General features: G+C 50.2%; 1 protein-coding gene across 3 annotated transcripts in view; it reads left to right on the top strand.

Annotated features, from left to right (window-relative positions):
• LOC146185921 (limbic system-associated membrane protein-like) overlaps window positions 1-19,105 on the top strand; it is a 203,660-nt gene that overhangs the window by 28,997 nt on the left and 155,558 nt on the right. Inside the window, exon 1 of one of the 3 annotated variants that reach the window (XM_084606851.1) lies at window positions 3,731-4,029. The exons of 1 other annotated variant lie outside the window; for it this stretch is intronic. In XM_084606851.1, the coding sequence (XP_084462977.1) occupies window positions 3,930-4,029 (100 nt within the window). In that variant the 5' untranslated portion in view covers window positions 3,731-3,929. Of the gene's footprint in view, window positions 1-3,730; window positions 4,030-19,105 lie in introns of those variants that run through there. One more of the 3 variants, XM_084606853.1, reaches the window with a different exon arrangement.

Genomic DNA, 19,105 nt, shown 5'->3' with positions numbered 1-19,105 from the left:
CACACACACACACACACACACACACACACACACACACACACACACACACACACACACACACACACACACACACACACACACACACACACACACACACACACACACACACACACACACACACACACGCAAACTCCGCGCCATTTATTCCCTTTTTGTTCGATCCATCGACCTGCATTGGCGGGTTACACGTAGGCCTCGAGGCTCCCGCGAAAAGGTCTGTCTGCTGGCCGAGGTGCCGATGGCAATATAACATTTACAACGATCCGGCGCGCCAAACGAGAACCGCATCGATGTAGCGGGCAGGGCCGGCGGCAATCCATATATCAGCAGTCTCGCCACAGCGATCGTCATCAGTCGCAGCGAGGAAGTACGCTGCTACCGCGTAGCTCGCGCCACCAGCAGGTGGAGGGTGCGTGAGGCGTACGGGCACGGAACTCCGCAGCAGCTCCCACTGTGCCACGGGCACAGCTGTGCCCAGGGGGAGAGGAGGCTGCACTGTTTGTTGCATGCATCGATCTGAAGCGCAAGTTGGCAAGGCTCAGTGCCGTCGTTTCGCCAACCTCGCTCTCGTAGAGTGGTTCCATTCTTGGCACATGCAGGTCACTAGGCCATTGATTCGGCCTCGCTCTCGACGGAGCAACTGTACACAGGCCTCGCAGCCCGCGTGTATATATAAGCCGCGCCTAGAAGCAGCGCACTGGCCGGCTCGCAAGAAATCTATTGGAAGCGTGCAAAACGTGGCCCTGTACACCGCCAGAGCGAACACTCACGCCTCGAAGCCAGCAGCTGGCGTTTGTAGACACCCTAGGTGTATGTTGTTCTGGCGGAGCCCCTGAGCTGATTTAGCGGACGGTTCGTACCAGTTTCGAGAGATGCATGTTTGCTTGTGTATATACTACACTCCTTCCTGTTACTCTCCGCGACTCCTAGAAAGGCTCTCTTCTCGCTGTCGTGTCTGCTGCCTTACTGACATTTGCAATGGGCTGTTGCCTGTAAGACAAGAGCATTTCTCTGTGCAATATAAAAAATAAAAAGGAAAACCAGGAAGGAGGTTGAACGGTTGTGGAAGTTTCTGACGCCCGAACGTGCTGTTTTATCTGTGTTCCATTTGTCACGGTGATAAAGCGACTGTTTGAATCAATGCTGTTGTCACGGTTTCGTCTGGCTGACTGACCTCGTTTTTAAACGTGCCATTTTCGGTTGTTCTTTCTCTCTACTTGTTTTTTCACCCCGGGTTAGCTCAGTAAGCACGAATGGAAATGGGTAAAATACTTTTTTTTTTTTAATCTAAGTACCGATTATTTATTATTCCGACCAACGAGATTGCGTTTGTTTTATCATTAGATTAATGTCTGCGATGCCAGTCCAGGCAGCCAAGATTCACTAATAAGGAAAAAAAAAAGAAAACTATACCTAATCTGTCGTTAGTCCAAGAGCCACAAGATATATGTATAGCGCCTTCTAGCTTAAATTACCTGCTTATTATTCAAGACTTGAATATTCTCACTTTCACTGCGTGTGCTCATTGCTTTCTTTTCATGTACTTCTGGGCACCAATGGAACGCGGGAGTCGGTGTAGTGAGAGCGACGTGTAAATTCCCGGCAGCGTTATGCAGTGGAAGAATAGCACGAAATGCTTATTGTTCCATGAATTCTCTCGTCTTAGCACTCATGGTGAGTTATGAGCGCCGTTTAGAAAGCGATAGACGAAGCGCGTTTGTCGGATGGCGCCTTGCCCTTGTCCCGCCCACAAACTGCCTTTCTTGGCTTTGGCTCCTTGCACCTATTCTCTTCCCTCTTCCGCCCGCTCAGATCATCTTTCAAGAGAAGAACGCCTCCTACTTTACGTTGAATGCGCTGCGCATCTGTGCCGAAGCGTTTATTTTGTCCAGAGACCCAAGTCGATATCTTATTTCCCGAGCCAATTCTTCTTCAAGAAAGCACACCCGTGCGATGCGGTATGCCAGTCCGGCGTGAAGAATGTACTCCGGGTAGGGCGTCTATAGACGGCACTTCTTTCGAGGCTTTGATCGGTCCTCGAGCTTTCTTCGATAAACGGAGCTCTTCACAAATAATGCCGGAGCCGGCTGTGCGAGAACATGGAGTGAACGTGAGCTCGCGGGCAGCCGCGCCGTTTGCAAGCAACGCAGAGTGAAATTGCTTCGTGGAGCTTTGGTGCATGATCGAATTGCGGAGGCCTCCCGTAAGGTTTTGGACGTGATACCGAGAGCACACTTTCTATCAAAGGCAGGGACCCTCCTGTTTTCATTTTTTTCTCATTCGCACCGATGGATGATTCCTTGCATATTGATACTGTTTGCCTCGCAAGACCGAAAACTCTTTCCAAAATTATGGTTTTGCGGCACGCTGCAAAGAAACCCTTTTGAGAAGTATAGGTGAGCTCTGATAGTGACAGCTTACGCACCTGATCGCAGTCTTCTTTTACCATTGTGCTCCTGGTTTCTCCTTTAAGGTATCACTTTTTTCATTGCGGAGCGTCGCGCGTTGAGTTGATTCGATATTTGCTCCCCTGGAATGTTTTCCGCTTGACCGCAACAACTTGTGCAGGCCGCTAGCGTATATATAATGCATATCGCAATGCCTGAACAACCAGCTAAAGGTATTAGCGTTGCACGTGCTATGCTTGGAATGTATGCTGTGAAATGAGATCTAGACGCGTTCAGTTATCATTGCGAAGCACGTGATGTATTCGATACTCTATTAGCGCATTTGAAATCATGTTTGATTCGATTGAGATAAAGAGATTCTTCTATTTGATTCGACTGAGATAAAGATATTCTTCTATAATATATAGTTTTAATCAAATGGGTTTTGTTACATCGCCACCTTTGTGGGAGAAAATTGCGGCGTTAAATTCCTTAGTTACCAAACGCATGCAGTAAGCAAAACGAATGACCGAAAACGAAATCTCTTCAGGGATAGGTTCATAATTTCGTTTTTCGTCGCCACAACATACTCATGCAGACGGACTTGACATTAAAATCCAAGATCCCCTCTTAGTCATATTACGGGGGGCTAAAGTACACACTGACATATCCCAACATTAATGTTGTGCAAGAACGCAATGGTCAGAAAGCGCGAACAATGTTTCCTATACGCCTTGACGCGTTAAGCGCACGAAGGCTACCGCTACACTTGTTCCTCCTGTACTGGCTAGAACGAGACGACAAGCGCTGCCAGATTACGTCTACCTTCGTGGGTTTAGCCGTAGGGCTAAACGCACGCAGCGAACGCGTGCCTGCGCGAGATACCCCGGTGCTTCCTCGACGGCCACGCGTTCGCTAGTTGCGAAACTGCGAATATACGACTGCACTTGGTTCTATGGTATATGGCCACGCCACGTAACACCTATCTCGAATCCGTCCCCGCGCACCGCACTTTCGTATACTGGACCTCCATTATTATTCTTTTTTTTTTTTTTTCGTACGCTCTCTTCTTTTCATATTGGGGAACAATGCCGAAACCATTGTCTAAGGTTGCTGACGAACCACAACAAGGCCTCCACATCAAGCGCCATGTCAGCTTCTATGCGGGCTCAGAGAAAAAAAAAGAAGAAAGACTAAGAGGGCAACATATCCTACAGGACGATGCACGCACAGGTGCAACAACGGCAAGCTGGCAAGAATCGGAGAGAAAGAAGAATTCGTGACGTCACAACAAGCTGGCTTCACTCGTCCTACCACCGCGCGGCGGCAGTACGTCTCGCTTTCTTCAAACTCGCCGGACGTGTGGAAGCCATCACGGTGCGGCTCACGCATTTCTCGTTTGGGATGTACAACCTGACGCGGCACTGTTTGATATGACGATGAGATAAAGGGGCGCTCCCTCCCGTTTCCTTTCTGAAGCCGCCGACAGGCGGCTGTAGGGTTGGCTGCTACGCCGGCGTGACTGCGCGGCCCTGACCGCAAATGTTCGGGGCCCGCGTACAGCCATCGTGCACCCAAAAGCAGCGGGTGCCTGCAGGCAGCCCAAAAGGGACGCCCGCCGATACTGTACAAGACATTTCAGGTGGGGGGCAGCTTGGCAACTTTTCTTATTCTTCCTTCTTCCCTTTCTCTCTCTCTCTCTCTTTACTACATCTTGTTTCCTTCTTGTTCGAGAATGTTCTCGACCGCCCAGAAAAGAGGCGTGACCCGATTTCACGAGGGCAACCTTCCTTCGTGGCATTTCTTTTGCGTGCCGACAGGGCGCCAAAGAGGTGTCGATAGGTGCCCGGATCTGTAGAGCTCCTTACCTGTGGCAACGCTTCGCAGGCTTCGCTTCGGAACTCTGCTCGCCCCTGTGGCCACTTGGCAGGGGCTAGCATATGAAGACGCCGCTTTGGTCCAGCAAATAAAATCTGTCGCTATTTGTCTTCCTTAACTTTAGAAGCGCTGAAATGCATCACTTATTTTAGCTTTTGGATTTGCATGTCAATCTGTTATATAAGTGAATTTGTTTACTTGCTCTGTATCGATGAGCATGTTGCTACCGCATCACTACTTTGTATATCAACGATCTTGGAGCCCGCAACTGATACACAGTTGTCTTTGTAGCCAACAGGCGGCATGACATTGGGCTTACCTCCTATTTTCGGCCCAATGACACCGCCAGATTTGATATATGGACACTGTGGGGCGCCTCTAATATGGATGTCTGCCGGTCTGTGCGTGACCTGGGTGGTGAAACGTCCGTTTTTTAGGCTCTGGATTTTTGGCATTGATTCGCGACTAGCATCGTCATCGACTATACATCGTAGGGCAGCGTGGCTTTCGAGGAAAACTGGGGAAAACAACCTGCACACACAAGTGCACGAGCGCGTTGCAGCCTCTTGAACACAAGAAACGTAGACAAAAAACGGGCTTCACTTCTTTTAAGAGGGTTTGTCTTTCTGGGTTTTAGGAGAAAGATTGTTTCGATGCAGTAGAACACATTGCTGCTCGCGCCAGTCTGAAAGCATGCTGCTACGTACGGTGATGAAACTGTATATCTAGAAGGAGCAAATTTAATGGAAAACATCAACTCGAGAGAACAGCCAGGTCTTTCAGTGCGCTCTATCAGAGAAACTGCAAACAGGAGCTGTAATGAAAACTGGCCATGCCTGCATTCCATAACCACGTATGCGGTTTGTTTGTTCTGGATGTGCTGTGCTTTTCTTCTTCTTTTTTTTTTTATATTGCTCAGCGGCTATAGCAGATATTAACGGCTATCGAAGTTTCCCTAGCAGGTGTCTGAAGGGAGAATCTTGCGACGAGCTGTTCGATAACTTCCTCCGATTGACTATGAGCAACACCACTGGTTTCTGACGCAAACTAGGTCGTTGCTAGGACCCTCGCTCCCCAACAACGACGGCTGTTGGTGGCAACGCAAGCACGGACGGTGCTGTCAATCGGAAGCTGTCGCGTTAGCAATGTAAAGAACACTTGCTGCTTTTTGCTGCCTTCATCACGTTGTTGGGAACCTGAAGTATTTCCGCTACAGACTGGAACGTTTCTATTAAAAAGAAACATCCGCGTACCCAATGTTATTTAGATCACTCCTAGGTATATTGGTCTGCATCCTTCCATACTTACGCTCTTTGGAAGTTGGCCAGTGTTCCATTATTCCACCAACATGCTTATCATGTACGTGTCATTTTTTTGTCAATTCGAGCTCCGGCACATTTCTGAGTATGACATCTTGAATACCTATATTGGTCTTCAGGAGAACGGGCTGACTTGAAGAAAAACCGGCCCCGACGGAGGGCAGTGGTGGCTGAACCAGTATGTGAAGGCGCAGCTAGCGTAAGGAGGAAGAAAGTGTGTTGCCCTCTTTTCCGGCGGAAAAGCGGAATCAATAAATGCACAATCTCTCTCTCTGCGTCCCTGCCCCACTACGTATCAACTGAAGTTCCCCCACAGACAAGGTCCTGGTGGGTAGCTGCCCTTAATATATTTTCAATAGCATTCATTCTCTGGCCCACTTTGAAGATATTCTCATAGTACAGCAGCTGGACGCGGAAGTTTTGGACTACGACGTACTGCGCGAGGGCTATACTACAGCGATGCTTACACCAGGGAAAGTTGACGATATAGCCATCGCAGCAGCAGCAACAACAAAACATACTGCCATAGCAGGCTTTACGTGGCAATCTAACCCTGTCTTACAGAATAGTACATTGTCATTAAACACTTCACAAAAGCCCAGAGAAAACCCGCTCCGCCCTCAGTGTCTCTGACCGATGCCCGAGAGAAAGGGGAGATTGCTCTCTGATAAGCGATCACGTGGGCAATTAGAGTGCACTCAACAGGAGCGCAACGTCTTGCCTTCGGCCCTCGCATGGGCCACCACACCGAATTAATCGTTGCCAGAGACGCCTTTTCCGCTCCTGAAGCCGTCGCTGCCTTGAAGGTGGGGTGCTACCACAACATACACTCCAGCGGAAAGCGAAGGTGCGGCTACAAAGGGCGTCTCTTTCACACCACTTCTATACATCACGAGAAGTATAGAGGCCGCGGACGCTTATCGCCTCGCAATTACACGAGGCCAGGCGCTCACTTGTTCGGCCGGCTCGATTCGCTGGCGCGGCTACGCGCACACCATTCCTTTGGTCCGCTCCGATCCGCGTCAGCGACCCGCATTTGGGGCTGCGCCAACGCCACCTCGGGCAGTGCACGCAAGCGCGCCACGCATGCGTCTTCGCCTGCGCGCTTGATTCGACGCCTTGCGTCACCTCTTCGTGCCTGCTTTGCCTTATCTCGTTTTTCTGCGCGTAATAACTCACCTTCAGCCCGCCCATATTGATGTTGTGTGCCTCGGTTGCACGGTCGCGCCGCTAATTTGCGCTGTTTGATATCTGGTTTCATTTGGCTAATTTGCTTGTGCACGCGGACCGACAGGAATTCGGCCTCTGTAGTGTGTCGCAGCCCTTCATAACGCTGGCGTATAAGAATCTGGGCGAAGATTTCGGCCTTGATTTCGGGGGCGGCGTCTATGATCGCTCTTGGTGGTCGGAGATCCGGCCCCTGCATATCACGCAGAGGAGAGAGCGCTGTTTTGAACCAGAACAAGATGGACGTTGGATGCTGGAAGCTAAAACCTCATAGAGTGGCGCTCATTGCAGTGCTTCATTGTTCAAAGGCAGGACAGGTACGATCCTACCGTTGGAGACAGTAACAATTGAGTGTTCTTTCAGCTTTGGGATGGTAACCAAACATACCTTTTATTGAATTTTGTATGCTGCATTATGTTTGCCCCTTCTTTCTTTCTGTTTTTTTTTTTTTTTTCATTGCATATTAGAACTAGCATCACCGACCACACCTAAAGCCTACAATGAAATACGTTTCGAAATGGTGTTCGCAGATCATGTTTTCTTCGGTTACATTGCGGGAGGCCTTTTTACCTCGAAAGAGATCGCACAAAATGAACGTAAAACTCCTAGTCTATTCCACTCTACCGCGAGCACGTGATCCCATCTTCCAGGAAGTTTCAGAGCATGCTGGCGGTTGTTCGTTCTGAATATGAACCACGCGGAGACACCTTGTCTGCGGATGATTGATGCCGAGGTTCCGCGGTGTTCGCGATACGAATCCAGGGCGGCGCATCATCTTGCAAACGCGGCATTCCTTCGGAGAAAGAAAGCAAAAAAAAAAAAAAAAAAGCTTTCCTTCCACTCTAAACAAACTAAAAAGCCACCACTTTAGTTCAATCCACATGTCTAAAAAAGAAAAAAAAATGACAGTGACAGCAATTTTACGGCTTCGTCAGGTTTTATCTGCTGACGTTTTTCGAGCGTGGGAAAACGTAGGTGAGAACGCCCAATTCTCGCAAGCGGAGCGTGGCGACTACTGCGGCGTGACGGTAACTGCAAATCAGGAAACGAGCCCCAGCGACTTGGAATCACATTTCTGCGTTGGCGGCCTCTCTTCGACACGCTCTGCTTATTGTCGATCAGTCAGTAGAAAACTGAGCACGCGGAATTGCAGAAGACTGTGACTGCACTGCGAAAGTTAACAGCGGATGCCATGTCGATGAAAGAACATAAATGCAAAAAAGTACACCTCATGCGCGGAAATTTACAGCTTCATTTTCAGACGCGCGTTTGCGAACACGCTCCTCTGGGTAATCGCGAGTCGGGTACACCAGTCTCATGTTATAAGGTTGACTCAGTTCAGCAACTTCCTTTTGTCTCATGCTCTGTGTGCGCACGTGCTTGCAGTCGGTTCTCTCTCCTCTACGTTCGTTTGCAAGATTCTTTTTTTCTCCAGCTTTCTGCTTTTGTGGGCAGCTGTGCGCGCCATATACAACCGGAAGCAGGGAGTGCGAGGCAAGCACGACGTAATAAGCATGCACGGAACGCATTTCTCTGCTCTGCTTTGAAAATGACATCCGCTGGCTAACCTGCTGGTTTATCCATGCTATTCTCGCATGTACACGTGCATGAAAACGCTGATTCAAAGCAAATAAGTGTAGTCCACAAAACTTTATTTGCGTGCAGTTTGGTGGGTAACAATTATGCTCTTATCCCCCCCCCCCCCTCCCCCCAGTCGCCCGAAAAAAAAGAAAAAAAAAAGAAACCATTGATTGTCAAGGGATCAACGTGATTTGCAGACGTATAGCGGGGCTTTGCGGGTCACAGAATCCACCGGGTTAGAGAAGAGCCTCCGGATTATTGTACCGGATGTCAAGGGCTCAACCAAGTTCCGGTGAAAGGTGTTGTTGAAGCGTATCGTTCCGCGGTTGCCGCTTCGTTATGTTTCGGATTTCCGCTTCGATGCTTAGCGCGGGCTTTCCGCATGAGGTCTTGCAACGGCGCTCGAGCGGGGTAAAGTGCTGCTTTTCCGACCGCGCGGCGTGACGTTCTGCAGGGCACGACGTCCGAAGGTGGCAGTTACGTTATGGGGAGCGAAATCGAAATCATGGGTCTCGGGACGCCGCCAATCGGGACAGAAAGCACGAGTCTGTTGTTTGTGTAGCTTACCTTGCACGCCAAAATACTGACGCTATGCCATCGATCGTTCCCTTTTCCTGACCATGGCACCGTCAGACGCGTTTGACGCTGAGGCAGGTGTTGTCCCAGGTCCGCAGGTCCGTGGTGTTGTCTATTTTCGTTCTTCGTGTTAGCACGGTGAAACCACTATGAATAACCAACTAGGCCCGATTCTCGCCATTTTAGCTGAAGCAGGACGGCCGAATTCACGAAATCCGAGCGCCTGGCAGTATGCGTAAGCATCTAAATAGGTCTTCCGCTCGTTCAGGAGTGATGAGTGCAAAGTGTCATACAAGGAAATCGATTCACGTGCTCTACACCTTGACGGTCACCGCAACAGCTGCAGAAAAAAAAAAAAGGAAACTATTTGCAGTCCTGTTCTGCCTCTATCTCTCTGAGTGAGTGAGTGAGTGAGTGAGTGAGTGAGTGAGTGAGTGAGTGAGTGAGTGAGTGAGTGAGTGAGTGAGTGAGTGAGTGAGTGAGTGAGTGAGCGAGTGAGTGAGTGAGTGAGTGAGTGAGCGAGCGAGCGAGCGAGCGTGTGTGTGCGTGCGTGCGTGTGTGTGTGCGTGCGTGTGTGTGTGTGTGTGTGTGTGTGTGTGTGTGTGTGTGTGTGTGTGTGTGTGTGTGTGTGTGTGTGTGTGTGTGTGTGTGTGTGTGTGTGTGTGTGTGTGTGTGTGTGCGTGTGTGTGTGTGCGTGCGTGCGTGCGTGCGTGCGTGCGTGCAAGGGGGTGTGGGGGGATGGGAGGCTGTGAAGCAAGGAAACCTACAATGCCAAGCCCCTAAAATTTGCACTTGGATACTTGAGTGTAAACGACGTGACGTGTGTTGTATAAGGTTTCTCCTGCTAACGAAATGTCATCCGATTGAGCCGGATTTTTACGCGTGAGTGGATAATTTGTAGAATTTGGGACACAATTTCCCGGAACGAAGGCAGTGGCGCATTGGTCTCTTCGTGTGCGCGAACTGCTTACTAAACATGGAGAAAGCACGCGAACGATGAAAGAGAGCGGATGCGGTAAATCCGGCCGTTAAATGCGTAAATATGCTGTTTTTTTTTTTTTTTTTTTTTTTTTTTTTTTTTTTTTTTTTGCTGTTAAATATTTGCGCTCCGAAGTATAGCACTCTATATGAACTATGAGGCAAAGCGGTATCAGATGTCTTCAGATTAATTGCGACCACCATGGGCTCATTAGCGTGCATCAGGGCTTCGCACAGCGCGTGGATATGTTTTTGCATTTCGCCTTCATTGAACAGCAGCCACCGCGGCCACGGATACGAACCCGCGCCTTCGTGCAGCACCAAGGGCAACCCCGAGGAAAGAAAGTCTGATGTGACCCGCAACCACTCGTGCCCTCTATGCAAAGCTCGTTTCGACCCCATAACCCTCCCGCGCCGTTGCCTTGGTGGTGGTTTCTGTAGGCGGGCGTGTCTAGTGGCCCACACAGCACGCCCGGTTGCTTGGCGGCCCGAGTCACACTGTCGCCGCATCCTCGTGAGTGACGGCTCACAAGGCTGGGTCCTTGTCTCCTCCGCGCCGCGGCGCGAAACGCTAGACTCCGTCCCGTCCCTTGGTCGGAGTCTGTCTGCATCGCTTCTTCTCTTCCTCCAATTTTTGGCTATGGATTGTTTTGCCCCCTCCCTGCTCTCGCGGGGATGGGTGGCGCGGCTGCCAGACTCCACTCAGCGTAAAAGAAAACCGAAGAAGAAAGCGCTAGTTACTTGGCGATGTCGTTCGTATCGTCGTGCTGCAGTGCGACGGCGGGTTGAGCCAGACGCCGCGCGCGCCTGGTTCAGCCTGGAAGTGAACTGTGCTCACGAGAAGCAGCCCCATTTCTGAGTACGTTGGTTGAGCTGCTGGTTTGATTTACATCTGTTCTGTTACCAATAGAAATCGATTCTGTACCTCCACTACTACTCTGGTAGGACACAAGTGAAGTTTGCAGTGCCCGCCACACAGCATTCCCCCGTGAAAACAAAAAACAAACTGAAGCAGTCCGTTTTGAAATTCACTACGCCAGGTAGATGAGCCGTCGGTTATGCACGGGTTTCACCTTGAGAGAGATTTAGAGGTCAAACTTCTGGGTTAAGCCTGGTAGTCGCCGTGTGACTTTGGGGCTTAGCCACGTAGGCCACCAAGTGGCCCATGACAGCTGTCAACGTCCAGGTCACGTGAGGTGCCGTCGGGTATGCATGGTTTTCACCTTGAGGGAGATTTAGAGGTCAAACTTTCCTTGTTGCCGAAACAAAAACGAACAATGAGACCAATGTTGGTACTGTGTTGGAAATGCCCTTTTCTATACATATAGAACCAGCGCATTCTCAAGACAGGTCAATATTGGGCTGATGGTTCGTGTTTCCTGGGTGCAAACACACGAGTTTTGATGCCTGTTGTTTGTTTAGTGTAGTCAAAACATTAGAAAGCCGATTTCGTTTGTTGTTGTGACTACTAAGCGGAGTAATATAGGCACAGCCGAGTGTTGTCAGCTGCTGTTTCTTTTTTCTTTAGTTCGCACCGTACTATACACAGAGCTGAGCATAGTTCAACCTCGCGCAATAAATAAAATACACTTCACGTTTGTTGCTCACTGTGCTTAAATTGCAGTGTCATACCGACGTAAGCATAATGCGTTATAGCTGTCCACTGTTGTCAGTAAAGTCCCTGTTCCACTTCCGATTTAATATTGCGCATTATACCGCTGTATAAAACGCTCCAAATCAAACATTTAACCTTTAAAAACTGCGAAGTCAGCGACACAAAAGCGTTTAACGATCCTATACATCCACCGGACGAGCACTTGCCGAGCGCTGTAAAATTGGCCGTTTCATCCATTTGGCAGGGAACGAATGACCCCCACAGCAAACATATAGTGAACACACGCGTCACACGCGCGCACAGCGGCGTTTTGCCTCGAGCCCCGGTAATCTAATGAGCGCCAGTCCGGCTACACCTCCGAATGCAGACGGGCCACGAATTATGTATATACCCAATGTGTGTAGCGCTTTTTCTGGCTCTGTATTTTTCTTCCTTTTTACCCGGGCCCAACCCTCCCCCACCACGGTGCATGCGGTGGCATGACGGCGCTTATGGCGTGCCCAGTGCGACCACACCCGCGTCCCACGAACACGGGCGTGTCTTGCGCCGTCAGCAGCGCGGTCGGTGCATGGAGCGGAAACATGGCGTCATTTCCGGCAGGCGCACACTACCCCGCCACCGCGACGACGATGGTCCACCGTGGTTGGAAAGGGAAATAAAAGTGACCCAATGGGAATGCTCTTCCTTGTTTCGTTTCCTTGCCGGTAAAGGCCTTTGACGGGTAGGAAGTACCTTTGAGCGTCCTCGACGTAACCGTTTTGTTATACACCGCAGCAAGACTGCTGGCTGATGGGCAAAAATGGTTCCAACCAAAAATAAAGAAAAGCGCAATCGGACCGATAGAAAGTAATTAGTGAGCGGGCTGATGATATGGCGTCTCACGCATCATTTGTTACCGGCGTGACTGCCTCGCACAGTCGAGTACCACACCGCTTTTTCTTTCTTTCTTTCTTTCTTTCTTTCTTTCTTTCTTTCTTTCTTTCTTTCTTTCTTTCTTTCTTTCTTTCTTTCTTTCTTTCTTTCTTTCTTTCTTTCTTTCTTTCTTTCTTTCTTTCTTTCTTTCTTTCTTTCTTTCTTTCTTTCTTTCTTTCTTTCTTTCTTTCTTTCTTTCTTTCTTTGTATGGCATGCAGCATCTCAAAGGTTATAGACATATGGGGCATTGCACTATGATCGGTGAATGCTCGGCTACAAAGCTGCACCTTCGGCAGCAAAACGCCATTATACGCTTATGCATCTAGAGCGGCACTAGCAGTTACTGGGGGAAAAAAAATGCAGAACCAGTGCCACAAAACTTTGTCATGGCTTTCCCTGTGGATCTTAGGTGCGTGCACGGACATTCGATGCGCGTTTTCTGGCTCTGAAGAGTTGCCTGTGATCCTCCCTTAAACGATCGTGGCATTCAACCCTTTGATAACCGCACTCCGCCGCGCGAGGGACGATTCTCGAGGGTCGACAGTTCCGTCTACAAAAAAAAAAAAAAAAGCCCCACACTATATTTCTTTTCTGCCCTGCGGTACCGCTCATTACACGCTCGGCCTCCATTATACCCTCGGCATACAAAACTTGACGCACTGGACACATACGCGTGTCAAGGGTGTAAACAACAGCGGAGGTACTCGCACCTGTGAGCATCCATCGCGTCACGATATGAACGCACCGAGTATTCTTGCAGCATGCCTGCTCGTCTCCGGTTCTCCGGGTCTTTGCTCCTTTCTTCCTTGCGACGCCGCCTTGAAGCGGAGATCGCTTGCCAGCACTGAACCGAAGAAACAAAACAACCAAAAGAAAAGCGAAGTAAAGCGAAAGGAGGCTCTTAGCAACGCTCCGACGAACCTGAAGCGAATCAATCAGTCGATGATCGAACCACCAATGCGGCTGCTATACAGCCACGGATATATGCTATATATGCGGGCGTACAAACGGCCCCGGCGATGGAGCAACCACTTCACGCGATATTAAAGCGCGGCGCCGGCGGAAAAATTGCTACGTGTATGTGCCGTACGATTCGCTACGCGAGCATCTCAACCCTCCATCCCTCCTCCAGCTGTTTGGAGGCCTCCCGCGATCAGACCCACCACGGCCGCCGCTGGCTGCTTCCTGGCCGTTGTGGATGCTCCGTCCAGAGGCAGTGACCCTCGCACGCGCCGCACACAAGGTGAGGCCGGAGCATCGCGCTTGGCCGGACGCTGTCTTGGGATGGCTTTCCGAAGTTCATGGCTCGCAAATGAAATAGAAGTACACATACAAGCACTCAAAGGAAGCGCGGAGCAACAAGCAGCTAGGAGGTCTTTTGTGTCCCCACTTTGACCTTTCGATGCCGCAGCTGACTCGCGTGGCTCCCCCTTTTGTCAGTGCGCGCATACAGAATAGTGCGGACTCGGAAGACGTGGGCGCACCCGGGGTCTCGCCTCTTCTCTTGTGCGGCCATCGCGCCAGGAGCAAAGGGAAAAGGCGCCTCTCAGGCGCGGAAGAGAGAGGGTCCGCACCTTTCGCGCGGGTGGTGTGTATGTGTGTGTCTGTGCGCGCACGAGCCACTTATAGTGACACTTCGTCCGTGTTCTTCCGGGAAAGGCGTGCCCCGAATTGCGTGCTCGGTTTCTTGGGCAACGGAATTCGTTAGAGGTTCGTGTAGCCAGGCCAGATTTGGAGAGGGAAGAAGAGGAGCACACAAGGGAGAAACGTGCGAGCAATGTCAGCAGTCCTCGCGCAAAACACGCGATCTGTGCTGGAGGAAACCATTCGGAGACGTAGGTTCCTGATTAATGATTATTCTGGGCACTATATCAGAACGCTGATTGCATGTCAGATGAAAATTGCAGTGCTTGCATCGTTACTTAGCTGAGCTGCGCTGAACAGCTAGTAACTTCTATGTTGATGATAAAAATGTGATAGCATTGGTCTTCTGAAGGGAGCTTTGATTAGGATGGGCGCAGCGGTATACTAATTCAAAACGTTTGTCGAATTAGTCATTGAGCAAGCAGCGCATGCACTCGGTCTTTTCCTTTATCCTGTGTCCGTTTGCCTTCTGCCAACTTAGCTCGCACACTATAGTTCTCCGGTGTGTTTAGGATTGTGCATCGACGTCAACTCCATTTCAAGGAAACGACGTCTCAGGAATCTCACCTTGAGTATTGGCATCCCCTTCGTGTTCTTCACGGAATAGGTCATGCGGTCTGCATCGAGACAAAAGCCAGTTTTAACACTGCCGTACGGTGACCGCGGTAACTACAGTAGCTGCTACTGTACGGCAAATGTGGCTAGGCAAGCCTGGAAACGGTAGTAACAGCAACACGTTACTGTATTTGCCGTACATGACGGCAGTCCTGCTTCGCTAAAACTCTAATGACGCCACACCGGTTGAACCGCGTGGCAGTGTCCTCGGTTTCCATTAAACAGAGTGACTATATATGTCATGCAAGCTGAAGCAGCTGCATCATAATTTGTCTCTCCGCATCCGTTCTTTCATTCTTTTCTCCATCCCCCCTTCTTTCCGCCGCACCTCTGTCGGGCGGGGGCAGATGTTGGGCGCACGCACACAAACACTTCGCGAGGCGGTGGTGGCCACTGGCGCTGCATGCTAAGGCTCCGCGGGCACCGTTTGTTGCACTGAGCCCGGGACCACCACCTCTGGTGGCCCGAAAACGGCCGAAGGCCGCGCCTGGGAAGATGCTTAACCCCCGGGCACGTCCGCGCGACCGGCTCGCTCGCACTGCGGGGTGCAGCCGGCGCTGCGCCTGCGTTGAAGGATAGACGCCGCACCAACGTGCTCTGTTTCTTTTATGGCTTTCTTTATTTCACTGTTTATTTCCCTGCCCATCCGGCGCGCACTTTACTTTCTTCCGGCCTACGCAAACGGGGCGCCAACGGCGCCCGACGCTTGGCGAGCAACGCGGAAGAAGAGCTCTACTTCGCGCGCTTCCAATGTTGTCTCCCCCATTTTTGTTCTTTTTTGTTTTACTCTTATTGCAAGCTTTTATTTCTTATGGCAAGTGGAGGCGCGTGTACAAGCGGTTGTACTTCGTGGGCGTGGGCAACAGTTTGTTCCACGGATTTTAGGCTTTGCCGTTTTTCGCATGCATCTTTTCTTGCTACAATCGTTCGGAAACCACGAAACAAAGTGTGTCCGACGGACCATATGGGGGGTCCCGCTGTTTGCTTTCGTTGAATCTTTTTACGCGAGGGAACTTTTTTGATATATGACCTCGACAGCAAAAAACGGTGCCCTGCGTGGACCGATTTTCGGTATTGCCCGGACGCATTGGGCGGCCGCGCTGCACTATGTTCTGCACGTTTCACCTTGTGGAAGGAGAGAAAACTGGACGAGTCAGCAACTATCAGAAGTAAAAAAATAGCACGACAGACCAGACGCAGACCGGAAGAGAAACGACGCAATAAGATTCTGTTTCGTTTCTTCCTGTATCGCGGTATTTCCCGCGGTGTGGTGTTCTTTTTAACACCATTTAGATTAGCTGCAACGGCATTGAAGTGCAGCCGGCGGGGAGTTCGTTAATGAAGGCATCTATAGGTCACTGCACAAGACGTATCCGCTTCTGATATTTAAATAGGACTGCACCTCATTTCAGTCAGCTGTCACACATTTTTTAGACAGCCCATAGACTGTCTATAGACTTCTGCCAATAAGGTTCGCAGGCTGTCAACAATTAATGTATGACCGTGCTCTATCCTTAGACTTTTGTATATAGACAAATTTAAGAATGTGTATATTTATAGTCTATAGGTTGTGACAGACGGAATGAAATAAAGGCTGCTGTAGAGTTTAGTTTATATACAGATAGTACATCATCATCATCATCATCATCATCAGCCTGACTATACCTTCCGATATCTCTCCAATTAACCCGGTCCTGTGCTAGCTGCATCCACTTGACCCTTCGAACTTCTCAACCTCATCCGCCCACCTAACTTTCTGCTGTCCCCAGAGGGGCCTAAGCGCCTATAGAATACAGTTCGTCTATAGAAGAGAAGACTATTTATTTTTATCTATGAATAGTCTATAGAAAGAAATGATGTCTAAAAATGGCTGTCGAGCTCATAAAAAGGCCGTAGAAAGTGTATAGAACAATTTTATAAGGGTTACATATGCTGCTAAAGGAAGCCAGCCCGGCGCATGTCATGCAGGGCCTTGGCGCTTAGAACAAGTTTTGACGGCATGCTGTTCCTCTTCCTGCACTCGAAACCCTTATCTGCAGCTACTGTACGCACCAGAACCTCCGAGGCTGCAGAGCAGGCAGCCATCGCGTTGGCCGTCGCTTGTACCAAAGCAGTTGTAATAGTCAGTGACCTCAAAAGGGGCCATGCGGAATTTCGGGAGGAGCTATCAATCGGCTGTCGCCAGGAATATCTTTAGAAACTACTCTGGTAGTGGTTCTAGTCGCTGGTAGGACGATAGACCTGGGATGGTTTACGGCTCACTCGAGTAGTCCCGGGATCGAGAAGGCTCACGAATATATGCCAGAGGTTTCGTCGGCCGGGCGATCAGTCCTTCGTCTCCCATGGGCGCGAGGGAGGGCTTGCTCTCATTCCATTATAAAACTCACCATTTTAGCCTGGAAAGACGCATCTTTTCTCTCTCACACAAATCAAAGGCCCAGGGGATACTCTGGCACTAGCTACAAACCCACCCCTTTCCATGCCCCAAAATATATTCGCATATATTCAAGAGCAGGTTGACCCCAAATGCAAAGAGTGTGGCGCCGACGCCACTTTCGACCACATTACGTGGGGGTGCGCGGCTTAGCCGCTACCATCAGGTTTGCTGCCAACTCCATCACTGGAGGAGCGGGAAGCAGCACTTCGCTGCTCGGACCCGGACATCCAGGCCCGGGTCACCGAGTGAGCCCAAGATATCGCCGCCAGGACGCTACTGGCGGCCATCTGGAGTGGTCAACAACCTCACTAGTCCTTCACTCCTAAAACTGATGAAAATAAGTTTTACCATCCATCCAGGTCAGCTAGTTAGGCGGAAGGAACAAATGGGTGCCTCGGACAGTTCCGCCGCGTCACGTGAAGGAAGCGCTCGGTTGTGCCCAGCCGCATGTGAAACAGCGCTTTTAGATTTCATGTGTTCGGTCTTCCGAATTTCTGCCTCGATAGCCTGTTTTTCTTCACGGCACCGATAGGTCGTCGGTCCGGCGACGCGTTACTAGGCGGCATTTTATCCAGCACCTGGTTTGTTGCGCGCAGTGAAGGGTGTCATGTAAAGAACCGCAACAATAATATTCAGCGCAGCAAATCGGCGTGCGCGTAGCTTAGGAAAGCGAGCTCGATCCTTCCTTTCTCAAACGCGCGAATCCTTGCTGCGGAACATTTGTGCAAGGCAGCGGTAAATAGTGGCTGACACCTTCCACTCTGCGGCTGACCACGATCGTTCCTGCTCTTCGCGCGTGTAAGCGTGGATCAACAAACTTTTGCAACCCTCTCTCTCTCTCTCTCAATCCCTCTCTCGCCCATAGTGACGCTTGGTTGCTTGCGGCAATGTATAATGTATGAAACATGCGGAATCCCACCTCCATCTCACGTGCGTTTGTGTTTCCCTTGTGATTTTGAGCTGCGAAATCTCTCGGGTTTGCTTAGCGCACTAGCGCTGTTTAAGAACTGGGAATGCCAGACTTAGGCGTTACCGAAGCCGCCTATATATGCTCCGATTTGGCATGCACCCACCAATCAAAACAAACCCACAACAACGAAAATGGAGTGCGCTGAATTTTCATGAACATCAGGCTTGAGTGACGCTAGTCGGCCTCAGCTCCTTTCAGGAAAGTAAAATAGAGAATCGCATGCGTGCTGGCAAACGCTTGAGAACAAGTCTGTAAGGTCGCCGAGGGAAGCACATTTGTTTTATTTTTCTTCTTTTACTTTGCTCTATCCTTTTGAGGACTTCACTCTGGGGCGTCGGAACTGTCCGCCAGGATGGAGTAGGCCTGACCCTGAACTTGCGACGAAGCGGAATGCGTTGAAGCCGAATACGTGCCGCCGCTCATGTTTTCATTTCGCTCTTGCCGCATTTCTAAAGCGTGCGTGCGTGCGTGCGTGCGTGCGTGCGCGCGCGCGCGTGTGTGTGTGTGTGTGTGTGTGTGTGTGTGTGTGTGTGTGTGTGTGTGTGTGTGTGTGTGTGTGTGTGTGTGTGTGTGTGTGTGTGTGTGTGTGTGTGTGTGTGTGTGTGTGTGTGTGTGTGTGAGAGAGAGAGAGAGAGAGAGAGAGAGAGAGAGACTTGTTGTCGTGGGTTGATGATTATCGGGTTGTAAATATTCCCTGAATGTCTAAGCTAAGCCACGAACGACTCTTTTCGCTTTTCGCTGCCTCTTTACATGAGCGTACACACACACACACACACACACACACACACACACACACACACACACACACACACACACACACACACACACACACACACACACACACACACACACACACACACACACACACACACACACACACACACACACACACACACACACACACACACACACACACACACACACACACACACACACACACACACACACACACACAAAAAAAAAAA

The sequence above is a fragment of the Amblyomma maculatum genome, chromosome 6 (assembly GCF_055883805.1).
Source record: "Amblyomma maculatum isolate TAMU_Amacu chromosome 6, ASM5588380v1, whole genome shotgun sequence".
Taxonomy (NCBI): Eukaryota; Metazoa; Arthropoda; class Arachnida; order Ixodida; family Ixodidae; genus Amblyomma; species Amblyomma maculatum.
This window is presented reverse-complemented; position numbering and strand designations above follow the sequence as displayed.